Source organism: Pelophylax lessonae, assembly GCF_965119305.1.
Source record: "Pelophylax lessonae genome assembly, chromosome: 11".
In the NCBI taxonomy this organism is placed as follows: domain Eukaryota; kingdom Metazoa; phylum Chordata; class Amphibia; order Anura; family Ranidae; genus Pelophylax; species Pelophylax lessonae.
Genome location: NC_138778.1, coordinates 159,639,445 through 159,657,410, shown reverse-complemented (window position 1 = coordinate 159,657,410; position 17,966 = coordinate 159,639,445). Strand labels below are relative to the sequence as shown.

General features: G+C 45.1%; 1 protein-coding gene across 2 annotated transcripts in view; it reads right to left on the bottom strand.

Annotated features, from left to right (window-relative positions):
• Positions 1-15,278, bottom strand: part of MSL1 (MSL complex subunit 1) — a 30,070-nt gene extending 14,792 nt beyond the window's left edge. Inside the window, exons 1-3 of one of the 2 annotated variants that reach the window (XM_082271737.1) lie at positions 14,480-15,278; positions 6,682-6,911; positions 3,916-4,319 (exon numbers count right to left, since the gene is read on the bottom strand). In XM_082271737.1, coding sequence (XP_082127863.1) covers positions 3,916-4,319; positions 6,682-6,911; positions 14,480-14,941 — 1,096 coding nt within the window. In that variant the 5' untranslated portion in view covers positions 14,942-15,278. The remainder of the gene's footprint in view (positions 1-3,915; positions 4,320-6,681; positions 6,912-14,479) is intronic. The other variant, XM_082271738.1, reaches the window with a different exon arrangement.
• Positions 15,279-17,966: the final 2,688 nt, after the last annotated feature.

Genomic DNA, 17,966 nt, shown 5'->3' with positions numbered 1-17,966 from the left:
GTAAGGTTACTCAATAAAGTTACCTTTGGGTCCAAAGGAATCATGATGTCAAAGATTTCGCCAATAGTGTCCGTCACTTCTTTCCAAAAAGTTGCCAGGTCAGGGCACGACCAAACAACATGTAAGAATGTACCTATTTCATGCCCACATCTAATGCACAAAGGGTCTTTCGTGGGGAATATCCTGGCAAGACGTTGTGGCGTATAATATGCTCTATGTAAGAATTTGAGTTGTATAAATCTGTCCCTAGCCGCTATCATTGAGGGGATATAATTATTAACCGAATCCTCCCACTCTTCAATAGTCAAATCTGGAATGTCCTCCTTCCATTTATTATAGGTTTTCTCAAGGGACTGACTATGATCTGTTGAGAGTATGGAGTATATAGCAGAGAGAGATTTCCCTATTACCTTAAAAGTTAACATTTTCTCCAAGGGGTCTGATTCCAGGACAACAGGGCCATGGAACTGAGCCCGCATAGCATGACTAAGCTGGCGGTAACGAAACCCCATGGTGGAAGGTAATGAATGGGTGGACTGAAGAGTATTAAAGCCTTGAAGTCTTCCATCTTTAATAACATGTTTCATAGTCACAATCCCTCTAGCAGCCCATAACTGTGGATCAGGGAGATGATATAAATGTTTTAAATTAGGATTACCCCACAACGGAGTGTGGGGGGATATATGCAATGGTGTGTTATATATCACCCGCGCCCGAGTCCATATCCGCAGGACAGTCTTCATCAGACTGGTTATTTGAGGATGTGCCTGTTCCCCCCGAAAAACAAGATTACTAAGGGCCGCATATGAACCCAATAGTGCTGCTTCTAGTGTAACTGCAGAATTAGTTTTGGGCTGAGAGAACCACCACCGGACCGTCACCAGGACAGCCGCCCAAAAATACAATTTAAAGTTAGGAAGCGCTAATCCTCCTCTTGCAAGAGGAAGGTATAGCGTGCGTCTTGCGACTCGTGGAGTACGCCCGGCCCATACAAAAGTTGTTATAATACTTTCTAATCTCGAAAAAAAGGTTCTAGTCATATCAATGGGGGAGTTACGAAAAAGATACAGAAATTTCGGAAGATAGTTCATTTTTATTAAGTTAATTCTGCCAACGGGGGACAAGGGAAGCATGCGCCAAGACGCGCACTTTTTATTTAATTGTAAAACTAAAGGGTCAATGTTATTTTGCTGATATACCTCCAATGTTGGACCCACTTTGATGCCTAAGTACACCATATCCTGTACCCATTTCAACGGTGTATGAGTATCAATTAAAGATATCGATGGGTGTAGTGGAAAAAGGACGGACTTAGACCAATTAATATTTATACCTGAAAAACGGCCAAAGATGTCAAATAATTGTAAGGCCCTATGTAATGATGTGGATGCATCCGCCAAATAAATCAAGGTGTCGTCTGCATATAAAGACAACTTCTCTTCAATGACCCCCACCTTAATGCCTCGGACTTGTGGGTCCGCTCGCAACATAATCGCTAGCGGTTCCAAAGCCAAGGCAAACAAGGCTGGGGATAACGGACATCCCTGTCGGGTACCCCTCGATAGAGGGAATTTATCCGACAGAGATGTATTAGTACGAACTCTAGCTGTAGGGTTCTCATAGAGAAGCTTAATCCATGAGACGAAATTAGGGCCGAACCTGAAGCTAGATAAGATCTTCCAGAGAAATGGCCACTCAACAGAATCGAATGCTTTCTCGGCGTCGAGGGAGGCGACCACACCTGTTCCTCCCCCCGACGCCAAGGCCATATGAGTGAACAATCTCCGGATATTGATATCAGTACCCCGCTCAGGTATGAATCCAGTTTGGTCAGGATGGATCAATCCTGTGATAACACTATTAAGTCGATTGGCCAAGACTTTTGAAAGGATCTTCCCATCAACATTTAATAAAGAGATAGGTCTATATGATGAACATAGTGATGGGTCCTTCCCTGGTTTAGGGATCACAACAATAACCGCTTCGCTCATTGTTTTAGGGAGTTCCCCATCCTTTAGAGATCCTAGAAGAGTGGCTAATAAATATGGGCCCAAAAGGTCCATATGTGCCTTATAGAATTCAACAGGAATTCCATCCGGTCCTGGTGTCTTATCGGGTCTATATTTAAAAGCAGCAAATATGACATCCAGCAAACAGTCTCTGCAGGTGATCCCTCCAGGACTGTGTTTAAAATGACAGTGAATGATTCTCCTCTAGAGAGTGTCTAATGAAAGTTGCACTCATTGCTTTATAAACAGACCCCTAAGGACCCATTTACAATGTTGCCTTTTAACATGTGTTCCAGCATGCTAACTGTATCATAGGTTGCCATAATAAAGATAGTGTCTGTTCCCAAATCAGCGTAGCAAAAATACATCTGTTTTTTTCCAGCAATTTGGAGCCTTGGAAGGCACATTGAAGTCAATGGTAGTGCATCAAAATGCCAATAACATGCATTTGTTTGCGCTGGTAGAAAGTATTAACAAGTTTTGATCAACCTCATCCACTCAAAATTCAAAAAGGCTTGGAAAACACAAAGGAAACACACACTGTTGTATGACAACGTACCTACCTAACACTACACAAAATGCACCTCTATACACATGCATAAAGCTAAATGGTCCCTAAATGTACCCTTCGATTTTAGCTTACACCAGTGTGCCCAATTATGCCGTGTTTTCATAGCTTGGCTGATAATGCCTTCTCTAACGCAAAAAAGGACTAAAAAATAAAAGATAAGACTGAGTCAGTATCTCTATTGTGCCAATTTTACTGTGAAACATCCATGAACTTATACGCATCCGTAGACTATCAATGAATGCTGCACCAAGCAAAATCACAATAAGGTGTACCCAATAAATCTTAATGCAAGAAAGGGTCAAAGGTATTAATTTACACAAAAAAAAACAAAAACGCGCACACACACACACACGACGTGCAACACAAGTGGAAATGATGGCATTTGCAAAAGGGTAAGAGGAAGCAAAACATGAAGCAATCTCTACAGACCAAGCATAATGCTTGAGATGTAGTAGATCGTTACACACAGGCTGTGGCCATGTCAGACTGCAATAGGTGTACTTAAGTCATGACAATCCAAAACGAGTTTCAGAGTCCTGAATTTCAAGGGCAACTCCAACCAAAATGTAACAAAATGATTGTTTTTCTTACATTGAATCCAGCAGTGGTTGTGTGGTCTGAACAAGGCTGCAGTGGGAGGGCTGAACTGCCATCTACAGGTGAGATGTACCCATTGCAGTCTCTGAAATGGAACTTGCACTTAACCGATCTTCATTTTCCACGGCAACCAAGATTTACAGTTTACCAAAGAAAATTACAACTCTAAGGCCCCTTACATGGGGGGGGGGGGGGGGGGGGTGAGGTGCCAGTGGGAGTCTGCCAGTGGGAATCCATCTGCTGATCCCCGCTGAGTAGGTGGGATGGCCGGTCCGTGTGCTCTCCGCTTATGCAGAGCGGACACAGACACAGCCCGCTCTCCTCTATGGGAGGTTAGATGTAAACTGACCGCCTGTCCATTTACGCCCAACTGCCATCTGATCCACCAGGTGGATTTGGAACGGATCCCCATCTGCCTGTTTTTAGTGGACAGGATTGGATCCGATGTTGGCTGGTGACAACAGGTACGTCCTTTGACTCCTGCCGCTTAACACTTGAGGGTTTAATAGGGTCCGTCTGAAAAACTGACAGGCAGACTGTAAAAGGGCCCCAAATACATAAAAACTAGTAACTGTGCAACAACCCCATTTTTATTCGCTCCTTTTCATTTTATGATTTCCACTGCATCTACTTGAATGCAATTTATTGTTTAGCAGACTGAAAATATATTTAACAGCATATAACATTGGACACCACAGAATACCTTAAACTGACAATGAGTGAACTTTTGGCACTTACAACAAATACAGAATAAGTTCTTACTTGCCACACACTCTTCTTTCTTGGGGGAGGGTTCCCTTAGAGGGGAAGGAGGTGGCCGATGCCACCGGCATAGATACATGTCCGTGGTGGAGAGGTAGGGCAGATCATCTGCCTCGCCAGGGTTTGGATCATTGTCCTTTAATGAAGATGCTGCAGTGTCACACCATGCAGATCTTAGCGGGGTGTCTACAGGAGATTGTGATTTCTCAGGAGTCTCTTTGTGGCGCAGCTCTCGACCTCCTGCTTCTGTTACAGAGCCTCCAGGTTCAGTTTCTGATATTTCTACTGGCAAACGGGACACTTTACCCTTCATCTTTGCTAAGTCAGAAGACAGTCTCTTAACAGGGGTCCTGTGCTCCGCACGGCCAAAAGCAGACTTCCTGCAAGGTAAAAGGAAGAAAAACACATCAACAAATTTTTCAAGGTGATCAGCAAGACACGTATCCCTTGTTTACCATCTGTAGCCTTCTCTTCCCATTTTTGAAATGGAAATAGAAGCATATCAGGAAAAAGTGAATATTTATTCTTTTGTCTGCCATTGTTGGCATCTATTTCAGGTAAGCTCCCTGTACACAGGGGATATCTGCATGCATACAGAACTACTCTGTTCTTTCTACTTGTTCTACTCTGTGGAGGACTGATCCATCTAGAATCCTGATTTCTACCAAATACATAACAAGGAGAAATCATGGTTATACAGCTGTGTAAAACATACCCTAAGGCCCCTTTCACACGAGGTGTCCAATCGAGTCCTCCTGTTTTTCAGGAGGACCCGATCAGAACCTCTGTTCTCTTTGGGAAGTCTGATGTAAACGGTCTTGTGTGTTTACACTCTGCAAACTCCGATCCGGTAAAAACAAATGGAAGGAGATCCGTTCCCCCCCCATCTGGCCAGATCAGATTGGAAGGCAGTTAAATGACCATAGAGCAGAGCAGGCTGTGTTCATGTCCACTCTGCATGAGCGGATTGGAAATGGACCTGTCATCCGGCTGCTTAGTTCAGAAATAGAGCTGCACGATTATTCGTTAAAAAATTGCGATCTCGATTCACCCACCCCCCTCTCGATCTTAAAACGGCATGTCCTCGATTGTTACAGAGCTGTTTCTCTGCTCTCTCACAGCTGTCAAAAAAAAAAAAAAAAAAGCCTCCAGCAAATGTTTTTCAACATTGTTAAGGCTGCTAGATAACTATAAACACAATTCTTTACAATGTGTCAGTTCCTTCTTTAGCACCGGTTCACATTAGTGCGATCACGGAGATCGCATGTAATTCGGAGCGCACTGCTCCTAAATTACATGCGATCTCATGTGCAGTGCAAATTTCAGCCATACACTTTGTATGGTTGAATTCGCACCGCATCCACACTAAACTCGCACACAAGGTTTTTTTTATCTGCAGCAGAATCGGATCGCATAGTGGTTCACACTAGTGCGATCCGATTCTGTGCGAACTTGCAGATCGCACTGCGATATGCAATCGCAACTGGGGGTATAGTTAACTCTTAATTGACACCCCCTGTGTATCGCATATGGCAGTGTGAACTGCCTGGGGTGCGGATGCGATGCGGGATCACGCTGCATATTCGCAGCGTTCCCGCATCGCACGAATGTGAACCGGCACTTAAGATCAAAAGGAATGAACTTCCATCTGTAAGTGAGGGCAGTTTAACCTCCTAAAGACTAAGCCTTTTTCTGACATTTGTTGCTTACAAGTTAAAATCAGTATTTTTTGCTAGAAAATTACTTCGAACCAACAACCAAGTTTTTTCGGAAAAAATACACTTTAATGAATTCAAAAAAAGTAAACAGTAAAATTAGCCCAATTCTTTTGTATAATGTAAAAGACGATGTTACCCTGAGAATCGCCATCTTTATTCTAAGCAAAAAAATTGTGATTCTCATTTTATCGAGAATCGTGCAACTCTATTCAGCAGGGGATCAGCAGACAGATTCCCTGCTGAGAAAAATCAGATCCGGCCTTACTACTCTTGAAGGATTGCTTTTGTAAATTCAAAGTCTAAACCCATAAGACAGAACTTAATGGAGTTGCTCCTGCAGAACATGAGTGGCTCTTGCTTGATCGGCTTCGGTAAACAATTGATGTGAAGACTTGCAGTATACGCTGCTTCTCGATTTACAGCAGCTGCCCTATAATCTAGATTCTGCTGGTCCACTCAGCGATAGAGAAACTTCCCCTTTTCAGGGTTCGCTCCTTTCCTTTACAGGGTCCTATAGAGCCACTCTTGCATGCATGCTCCAGGCCAGGAGCTGTACGTGTCAATACAAACAGCTCTAAAGCTTTAGGACAGCAAGACATTCCCCTGCTGCCACCTCCTCTTAGCCAGTAGCTAAAAAGCTAATGTCCTTTGTTACAGAGAGCATGTCCCCACAGGAAGTTCAGGAAAGACGAGGGATCTGGAGCTAGTGCAGTCTCCCAGTCTCCAACATTAAGTGAAATGGTATATATATATATATATATATGGACTATATCACATCTTGGTGAATATTTCCCTGGTGGATCAGAATATATTGGTTTAAAAAACTATGAGGGGTTTATTAAAACTTTTAAGTACAATCACAAATGTAGATAGCCAAGCTAAACAGTGACCCTGCCATCTGAATTTTACATCAAGCAGCAGGGCCAGGATCCTCACCAAGAATTCAGTAAATTGCATTCTTACAGCACCCAGTTCTTATGTCAGCGATTAAGTAAAATGAAATGGACAGTTTTCTCAAACACACCTTTTATGTCCCTTTGCATTGCGGCCATAGGAGAAGGGTTTTGGGGTAAGGCTTGATAGCCGCGGGGAGGCCTCTGGGGGAAACTCCCCACCCCCTGCGCTCTCTGGAAGAGGACCCTCTGGCATGTCGACTGCCGACTCACGGGTTTGAGGCGCGCGCTGTTTGTCCTTCTCGCTGTCCTTTCTGACCAACTGCATGCGTCTTTCCATCCGCTCAATGCGGGCCAGGAGCTAAAAGCAGAAGAAAAATCATTACGAAGAGCTACAACAGGCATGGTAATAGAACCGGCTACCGGTATGGATATGGCTATTAGACAAAACAGCATGCTTTCAAATTTGCAGTCTCCACTGCAGAGGGTTTTCCTTTAAGTCTTCCCTTTTACAGTGGTGCCAACTGTAGGTACCAGAAAGTGACAGTTTTAGGCCCTGTTATTTTCAGGTAAGTCATATAAAGGGGGAGAGGCAACAGAAACACTTCCAGCATGAAGGTTTAATATTGGAGAGGGTTATGCAAGTTATTTATCATGCAAAGCCATAAGTAGACACGAGTAATGATGAAATTGATATGTGTATCTGTGGGGGAAGGGACGGGTGTGAAGCAGAGATGGACAATTTATGGAAAAGAGAAAAAAGTGTCAAGAGGGAGGGAGTCCACAAAACAGACATCTATACAGCAACCACATACAGTCTGCATTGCACCAAATTTCAGGCATAGACAGACACCTATAACAACTAGGAGACATGCCAAGTATGGACAGTTCACAATGTCTGGAGGGTGCAAAAGGAAATGCAATGGCAGTGAAATAAAGACAAAAATATGCAGAACCACAAGCTACAAATGGATTCCATTCTCAATTTTTTCATATGCAGACAAGCAGGTATAATAAAACAAAAACCTCACAGCAATAGCCTAACCCTTTCTTAGTTTGCATCTCTGGTCCCTGCAGATGTGGGCTTTAAAGGGTTAATGAGCATCTGAAGCCCTACTGCCAAAAGAGAAAAAAAAAAGGGGGGCCTAGAGCAGACAGAAATGCTAGGAGATCCAATGCCATGCAGCAGTGAAAGGGTTAAGGGGGCAGACCTTCCGCTTGCATATCCAAGCTGCTGCAGGCTTGCGGATTCTGTTAACCATTGCTGCTGCAGCTAACTTCTCCTCTGCATATGGGGGGGGGGGGGGAGTTAAATGAGAGGGTAAAAAAAAAAAAAAAAAAAAAATACATCCAGTCTCCCTCTGCTTTCACCAAACCTCAAATCCATGGTATACCATCCTCCTTTCTGTTGCCATGGCAGCCCATTTAAACCACCACCCCCCTCCTCCAACGCCATGATGGTCCTGTGTGAGCCTCATGAATGTGCATAGGGTGGGGGGGGGGGATTGTAAAGAGAAGGGGGAGGGCAATATTAAAGGAAGTAAAAAAGGGGGGGTGTTGATGGTGAGGGAGGTGGCATTACCTCAGCCTGCATGGGTCCTTCCTATGGAGGGCTGGTGAGGCAGATTCGCCAGCATTACAGCATACAGGCACCAGCTCAAACATCCACACTCCATTTCCAGTCTCCCCCCTCACAAGCATCCTTCCCCTCTCTCCACTACAAGTTCCCCTCTCTTCCAAAAAAAAAAAAAAAAAAAAGCCCTGTGCTCTCCCTCCTCCCCCCCTAGTCTGGCCGCAAGACGCACAGAATATAGCGAGGTTGGCTGTCTTGTGGGAAAATATATATGAGCATCAGGAGAATTGATCACATATCCGCTGAGGCTGCAGCTGTGATAAACTTTGCACAATGCACCCATTTTCCCTTTGATGTTCCTAGCACACAATCACAGACTTCTCATACATATTCACAACTCCTTCACCAATACAAGCTGACCGAAAAAAAAAACCTCATATAGTTATGAGAACGATATTTAACACTAGGATTCCAACTCTTCAATAAAACCATGATGTGGACGAATGTGGTTCTGATAAATCAGGGCACATGCACCCCTGCGTTGTAGGTGTCATGATATTCATTGACATCGCAAGGAGGGCAGCGTAGGGTTGTGACCCAGAGGAACCACAAAAATGGATCAGATGTCCAACTGCACAACCCCTCCTCTACACAATCTGATGTGTACATGCAGGTCAATAGAGCTTGCCATCTTTAAATAACATTTCCTTTAACACATTCTGAAAAGGTATGACAATCACATTATATTTATATTACACACACAGTATCTCACAAGTGAGTACACCCCTCATATTTTGTAAATATATTATATCTTTTCAGACCCCGTTCACACAGGGGCGACGCTACTTGTTGGGGCGACCTGTGAAGTCGCAGTGCACAGCGTGCACCACGACCTCGGCGCGACATGCACGGACTTCATATCATTGAAGTCAATGCAGGTCGCCCCAAAGTAGTACAGGACCCTTTTTCTAAGTCGGAGCGACTTGTGTCGCTCCTATTAGAACGGGTCCTGTGCTAATCTATGGCAGGCGACCCACCGCGACTTGTCAGGCGACCAAGTCGCCCTAGTGTGAACCGGGTCTCATGTGACAACAGTGAAGAAATGACACTTTGCTACAATGTAAAGTAGTGAGTGTACAGCTTGTATAACAGTGCAAATTTGCTGCCCCCTCAAAATAACTCAACACACAGCCATTATTGTCTAAAGCGCTGACAACAAAAGTGAGTACACCCCTAAGTGAAAATGTACAAATTGAGCCCAATTAGCCATTTTTCCTCCCCAGTGTCATGTGACTCGTTAGTGTTACAAGGTGAAAGTGAAAATGTCCTAATTGAGCCCAAAGTGTCAATTTATGTGGCTGCCATTATTTTCCAGCACTGCCTTAACCCTCTTGGGCATGGAGTTCACCAGAGCTTCACAGGTTGCCACTGCAGTCCTCTTCCACTCCTCCATGATGACATCACAGAGCTGGTGGATGTTAGAGACCTTGCACTCCTCCACCTTCAATATGAGGATGTTCCACAGATGCTCAATAGGGTTTAGGTCTGGAGACATGCTTGGCCAGTCCATTATCTTTACCCTCAGCTTCTTTGGCAAGGCAGTGGTCGTGTTTGGAGTCATAATCATGTTGGAATACCGCCCTGTGGCCCAGTCTCTGAAGGGAGGGGATCATGCTCTGCTTCAGTATGTCTCAGAACATGTTGGCATTCATGGTTCCCTCAATGAACTGTAACTCCCCAGTGTCGGCAGCACTCATGCAGCCCCAGACCATGACACTCCCACCACCATGCTTGACTGTAGGTAAGACACACTTGTCTTTGTACTCCTCACCTGGTTGCCGCCACACACGCTTGACACCATCTGAGCCAAAAACTTTTATTTTGTTCCCAACAGAACACAGAACATGGTTCCAGTAATCCATGTCCTTAGTCTGCTTGTCTTCAGCAACTTTATTGTGCATCATTTTTAGAAGAGGCTTCCTTTTGGGATAACAGCCATGAAGACCAATTTGATGCAGTGTGCGGCGTATGCTCTGAGCACTGACAGGCTGACCCCCCCACCCCTTCAACCTCTGCAGCAATGCTGGCAGCACTCATACGTCTATTTCACAAAGACAACCTCTGTGCGTTCAACTTCTTTGGTTGACCATGGCGAAGCCGGCTCCGAGTGGAACATGTCCTGTTAAACCGCTGTATGGTCTTGGCCACTGTGCTGCAGCTCAGTTTCAGGGTCTTGGCAATCTTCTTATAGCCTAGGCCAGTGATGGAGAACCTTGGCACCCCAGATGTTTTGGAACTACATTTCCCATGATACTCAACTACACTGCAGAGTGCATGAGAGGCATGGCAAATGTAGTTCTAAAACATCTGGGGTGCCAAGGTTCGCTAGCACTGGTCTAGGCCGTCTTTATGTAGAGCAACATTGCTTTTTTTCAGATCCTCAGACAGTTCTTTGCCATGAGGTGCCATGTTGAACTTCCAGTGACCAGTATGAGAGAGTGACAGTGATAACACCAAATTTAACACACCTGCCCCCCCATTCACACCTGAGACCTTCTAACACTAACGAGTCACATGACACCGGGAAGGGAAAATGGCTAATTGGGACATTTTGACTTAGGGGTGTACTCACTTTTGTTGCCAGTTGTTTAGACATTAATGGCTGTGTGTTGATTTTGAGGGGACAGCAAATTGACACTGTTATACAAGCTGTACACTCACTGCTTTACATTGTAGCAAAGTGTCATTTCTTCAGTGTTGTCACATGAAAAGATATAATAAAATATTTACAAAAGTGTGAGGGGTGTACTCACTTTTGTGAGATACTGTATATATATATATATATATATATATATATATATATATATATATATATATATATATACACACACACACACACACACACACACACACTGGGGCTGATTAACTAAAACTGGAGCCTATAAAAGCGTGGTGTCGCTCTGCAGAAAAACCAGTCAGCTTCCAGGATTTAGGCTCCATTCACATTTGCCATTTTGGGATCTCAGGGAGACTCGTGTCTGCCCGCTATCTCAAATCGCATCACAACTGCAAAGTGCATGTTCGGATGCCATTAATTTTCAATGTCAACTAAAATGAGGAGAGGTCTTGGCACGACAAGAGCTTCTTTTGGGTGACAAGCTTTGTATGTTGTGGTAATTTTTCACTCCAAAACCGCATTAAGTGCCATTGAAAATGAATGGCACCCAAACATGCGTTTTGTGATTGCAATGCGATTTGAGATCGCAGGGAGAATTTGCAACGATTCTACCCAGGATCCCAAAATGCCAAATATGAATGAAGCCTTATCGTCAAAGCTTAAAGGAGAAGTTCACTTTTAAAATAAATGCACATTTTTTTGCAGGTAAATAAAAAATGTACGTTATTTTTTTTTTTTTGGAGCCTATAAAGCATTGCAACAACGATCAGCAGATTGCTGGTGCCCTGGAGGTCTCCAGCAGATCTGCCAGCGAATCAGCTTTCCTGTACATCCCGTGAAAGGTAAGCAGATACAATCTGACAGGGAGTGTGAATTTATTGAAAATTACAAGCCGCAAAGGCTGCTGGGCCTTATAGTTTTCCATTCATAGCCCTGTCAATCAATGACGCAGTCGGGCGGACGAGCCCCACTCTGCCACATTATTTTAAAATTGTGACCGCTAGCGGTGAGGGAGAAGAACCCCGTTAGCAGTCACAGTGGGGAGAGGGAAGGTGTAGGGAGTCGGACCATTTGTAACATGTTACGCCCTGAATATGAGTGTAACGTTATGAAAGGTGAACTTATCCTTTATTGTAATGTGTGACAATGTGCAAAGGTGTGAACAGTCCTTAAAGCAGTAGTAAAGTCCGTTCTGCCACTTTTACCTACAGGTACGTTTATGATAAAGCTTACCTGTAGGGAAAAAGAAGATCTCCCCATGACTAGCAGCCAGTAACAGTGCATGTGCTCTGACTGGAAGGCATGCTGTCCATTGGGAGAGCTGTTCACTGGGAGTGACATCATCTCGGCTTGCCCATTCAAAAGGCTGGCGCCCACAAACCCCGAAGGAAGACAGAAGCCCCGGAAGAGATGACTTTGTGCTGCTGAAGGGCTTCATTTTAAGATAAATCTTTCGTAATTGTTAGTATGCAATACATACTAGTGCATTATGACAATCTATTGCAGGGGGACCAGATGATTTATTATATTTTCTATTCATATATACTACCGCTTTAATGCATTACCATGTATTAGAGCTGCACGATTAATCGTTAAAAATTCGCAACCGCGATCTCGATTCACCTCCCACCCTCACGATCTTAAAATTCATGTCCTTAATTCTTACAGAACCGTTCACTGCTCACTCACAGCTGTCAAAAAATAAAAAAAAGAGCCTCCAGCGAATGTTTATAAACATTGTTAAAGCGGAGTTCCAGCCTAACCGCACACTCACCTGTCCCACGGTCCAGCAATGCGCCTTCATCTCCCTCTCTGCTCTGCGGCGCCGGCATCACTGATGTGGGAACCCGGCTGTGACAGTTTGCGGCTTCACAGCCGGGTACGCACTGCACATGCGCGAGTTGCGCTATGCGTTGTGATTGGCTGGCAATCTTCTGGGACCTCCGACTGTCCCAGAAGATTGCAGGGGGAGGGAGGGAGAGAGGAGAACTTCCGCTCAAAACTAGGTACCCGCTCCCCCCCACCCCCAAAAAAATGACATGCCAAATGTGGCATGTCAGGGGGTTAGGACTATTTAAAGCGGAAGTTACACTTTTGGGTGGAACTCCGCTTTAAGGCTGCTACAGAACTATAAACACAATTCTTTACAATGTATCAGTTCCTTCTTTTAGATAAAGGGAATGAAGCCCTCTGTAAGTGAGGGGCAGTTTAACCTCCCAAAGACTATGCTTTTTTTGACACTTGTTGCTTACAAGTTAAAATCAGTATTTTTTGCTAGAAATTTACTTAGAACCCTAAAACATATATTTTTTAGCAGAGACCCTAGAGAATAAAATGGAGATCTTTGCAATCTTTTAAAATCTTCCGGGGTTTAAGTGGTTAAGGAGCACCAAGAGGGGACCCAGGACAACATATCCTATTTTGTGGCCAGCAAGCTTGCCTAAGTAATCGACCATGTAATAGTCCTGGGTCCCCTTAAAGAGGTTGTAAACCCATTTTTTTGTTTCACCCTGAAAGAGAAACACATAATGAGGTAGTATGCATCGCATACTAACTCGTTATGAAATACTTACCTTAGAACGAGCCCCGGCCGTGCCGCTCTCTTACCTGTATGACGAGCGACATGTTCACTCGCCCATCTTCCGGGATCGCGGCATCCGGCCATCTGATTGGCCCGAAGCCGTGGTGACGTCACTCTCGCGCATGTGCGCGGGAGCCGGCGGTCACGGCACGGGGCTCTGAAGGAACGGCACCAGCGGCCGTTCTTTCAGAGCACAGGCACCAGTGACGTCACTGGCTGTATGTAAGGTAAATATCTCCTAAACCGTACATGTTTAGGAGATATTTACAGTACCTATAGGTAAGTCTTATCATAGGCTTACCTATAGGTACAAGTTGCAGAGGAGGGTTTACTTCCTCTTTAACGTGCTCCCCATGCTTGGTGTCATTGTCACTTCTAGTTTGGAAGCAGTGCCATGTTAATCTGACCAAGATTTCCTATAGAGTTAGTGTATTTACATGCATTGAGAAGTGAAATAAGGTTTTACTTCACTTTAAGTACATTTTTGTTTTACATACATGCTCTGGTCCTATTGTGTACTTAAAAGTGGGGTATGCCTGTAATAATAACAACCACCTCACAGCATAGTGATAGAACAACAAGGGTAATGCCATTTATATGAAGAGGATCTGAGGCCCAGAACATTTCTGCTGTGGCTGGGTTAGATCCCCTGTCAGATCTGTACTGCTGTCTGCAGACACAGAATAGAGGAGGAATCTATCAATTGGGACATGTGCTCAGTGACAGCTGTCTAGCTTTGACTTTCTCTAGTGTCTCCAGGACAGGAATTTGAGGGAAATCTCTCCAAGGGGGACACAGATTTGAAAAAAAAAAAAAAAAACACACTGCCAGGGTCCTCTAATCTGAAATCAAATGTCATCAGTTCTTCGCTGGGGTTATAACCATTCCCTGCTGTATCCAATATGACAGATATATATATATATGTATTGATTTGCAACCCTCCAGACTAATGACTGTGACATTTTTATGTGGTCGGTGAGAGATGTACAATACACAATAATCTAAAGACAGCCTGACATGCCCACACATAGTCCGATCTCCAGCCCTGCCCCGTCCCCACACGCAGGCCGCATCCCCAGCCTCGATTTGTCTTCTCACCGTGTCCTTCTCGGCCCGGAGCTCCCCGATCTGGCGCTCCCGCTCCTGGATTCGGTGCTGCTGCTGCTCGATGAGGTCCAGCTGCAGGAGGACGATCTGCTTGAGGCAGGCCCCGGCTCCCCCTTTGATCGGCGGTCTCCAGCGCGGGGGGGACGTGGAACTGGAGGCCGGGGCCAGGCCTTGCCCCGTGGCCGCCGTCGTAGCCGCCCCGGCCCCAGTCACCGCAGCCCCGGCCGCTCCCCCTCCGCCTTTCTCCGCCAGGGCCCCCGCTTGGCAGCCGAGCTTCCCGCACGGGTCGACGAGGAGGTCGGCCGGAGCCTTCCCTCCCCGCTCCGCGGCCCAAGCGCCGTCCGCCGGCTGCTGCGGCCTACTCCGGCCCGCAAGCCCCGGGTTTTCCTGAGCCTCTTCCCCCGGCAAGGGGTCGTCGTGCCTCGGGCGGCACACACTGGCTTTCATGCTCATGGCTCCTCCTCGGGCCCGGCATCCTCCTGCAGCCTCGAGTGAGGGGAGGAGGCCGAGGCCCCCGGGGCGCACTCCACACAGAACCGAGGAGGAGGAACCCGCACAAGATGGCGGACGAGGGGGGGGGGGAGGGCGGCTTGGAGCTGTGCTGTATATGCGGGAGAGAGGAGGATGAGGAGGCCGGGGCCCGGGGTACACAATACGCACTGCTCCGGACACGAGAGTCGGCCGTGGTTGTGAGCCGTACACAACACAAGGGTGTGTTCTACTGTGTTATGGGGCGGTACTACTCTGTGTGTGAGGGAGAGAGAGAGGGAGGACAGCCCGGGGGCGACACTCCACCTCATACCACACACTACTACCTGTATATGAGGAGGAGGAGTGATATATACATAGTGATATGTACACAGAGAGACTCCACCTCACACCACACTACTACCTGTATATGAGGAGGAGGAGTGATATATACATAGATATGATATATACACAGAGACTCCACCTCACACCACACACTACTACCTGTATATGAGGAGGAGGAGTGATATATACATAGTGATATGTACACAGAGACACTCCACCTCACACCACACACTACTACTACCTGTATATGAGGAGGAGGAGTGATATATACATAGATATGATATATACACAGAGACTCCACCTCACACCACACACTACTACCTGTATATGAGGAGGAGGAGTGATATATACACATAGTAATGTACACAGAGACACTCCACCTCACACCACACACTACTACCTGTATATGAGGAGGAGGAGTGATATATACATAGTGATATGTACACAGAGACACTCCACCTCATACCACACAATACTACCTGTATATGAGGAGGAGGAGTGATATATACATAGTGATATGTACACAGAGACACTCCACCTCATACCACACACTACTACCTGTATATGAGGAGGAGGAGGAGTGATATATACATAGATATGATATATACACAGAGACTCCACCTCACACCACACACTACTACCTGTATATGAGGAGGAGGAGCGATATATACATAGATATGATATATACACAGAGACTCCACCTCACACCACACAATGCTACCTGTATATGAGGAGGAGGAGTGATATATACATAGTGATATGTACACAGAGACACTCCACCTCACAGCACACACTACTACCTGTATATGAGGAGGAGGAGTAATATATACATAGTGATATGTACAGAGAGACTCCACCTCATACCACACACTACTACCTGTATATGAGGAGGAGGAGTGATATATACATAGTGATATGTACAGAGAGACTCCACCTCATACCACACACTACTACCTGTATATGAGGAGGAGGAGTGATATATACATAGTGATATGTACAGAGAGACTCCACCTCATACCACACACTACTACCTGTATATGAGGAGGAGGAGTGATATATACATAGTGATATGTACACAGAGAGACTCCACCTCACACCACACACTACTACCTGTATATGAGGAGGAGGAGTGATATATACATAGTGATATGTACACAGAGACACTCCACCTCATACCACACACTACTACCTGTATATGAGGAGGAGGAGTGATATATACATAGTGATATGTACACAGAGACACTCCACCTCACACCACACACTACTACTACCTGTATATGAGGAGGAGGAGTGATATATACATAGATATGATATATACACAGAGACTCCACCTCACACCACACACTACTACCTGTATATGAGGAGGAGGAGTGATATATACACATAGTAATGTACACAGAGACACTCCACCTCACACCACACACTACTACCTGTATATGAGGAGGAGGAGTGATATATACATAGTGATATATACACAGAGACACTCCACCTCATACCACACACTACTACCTGTATATGAGGAGGAGGAGTGATATATACATAGTGATATGTACACAGAGACTCCACCACACACTACTACCTGTATATGAGGAGGAGGAGGAGTGATATATACATAGATATGATATATACACAAAGACTCCACCTCACACCACACACTACTACCTGTATATGAGGAGGAGGAGCGATATATACATAGATATGATATATACACAGAGACTCCACCTCACACCACACAATACTACCTGTATATGAGGAGGAGGAGTGATATATACATAGTGATATGTACACAGAGAGACTCCAACTCATACCACACACTACTACCTGTATATGAGGAGGAGGAGTGATATATACATAGTGATATGTACACAGAGACACTCCACCTCACAGCACACACTACTACCTGTATATGAGGAGGAGGAGTGATATATACATAGTGATATGTACACAGAGAGACTCCACCTCATACCACACACTACTACCTGTATATGAGGAGGAGGAGTGATATATACATAGTGATATGTACAGAGAGACTCCACCTCATACCACACACTACTACCTGTATATGAGGAGGAGGAGTGATATATACATAGTGATATGTACACAGAGAGACTCCACCTCACACCACACACTACTACCTGTATATGAGGAGGAGGAGTGATATATACATAGTGATATGTACACAGAGACACTCCACCTCATACCACACACTACTACCTGTATATGAGGAGGAGTAGTGATATATACATAGTGATATGTACACAGAGACACTCCACCTCACACCACACACTACTACCTGTATATGAGGAGGAGGAGTGATATATACATAGATATGATATATACACAGAGACTCCACCTCACACCACACACTACTACCTGTATATGAGGAGGAGGAGTGATATATACACATAGTAATGTACACAGAGACACTCCACCTCACACCACACACTACTACCTGTATATGAGGAGGAGGAGTGATATATACATAGTGATATATACACAGAGACACTCCACCTCATACCACACACTACTACCTGTATATGAGGAGGAGGAGTGATATATACATAGTGATATGTACACAGAGACTCCACCTCACACCACACACTACTACCTGTATATGAGGAGGAGGAGGAGTGATATATACATAGATATGATATATACACAGAGA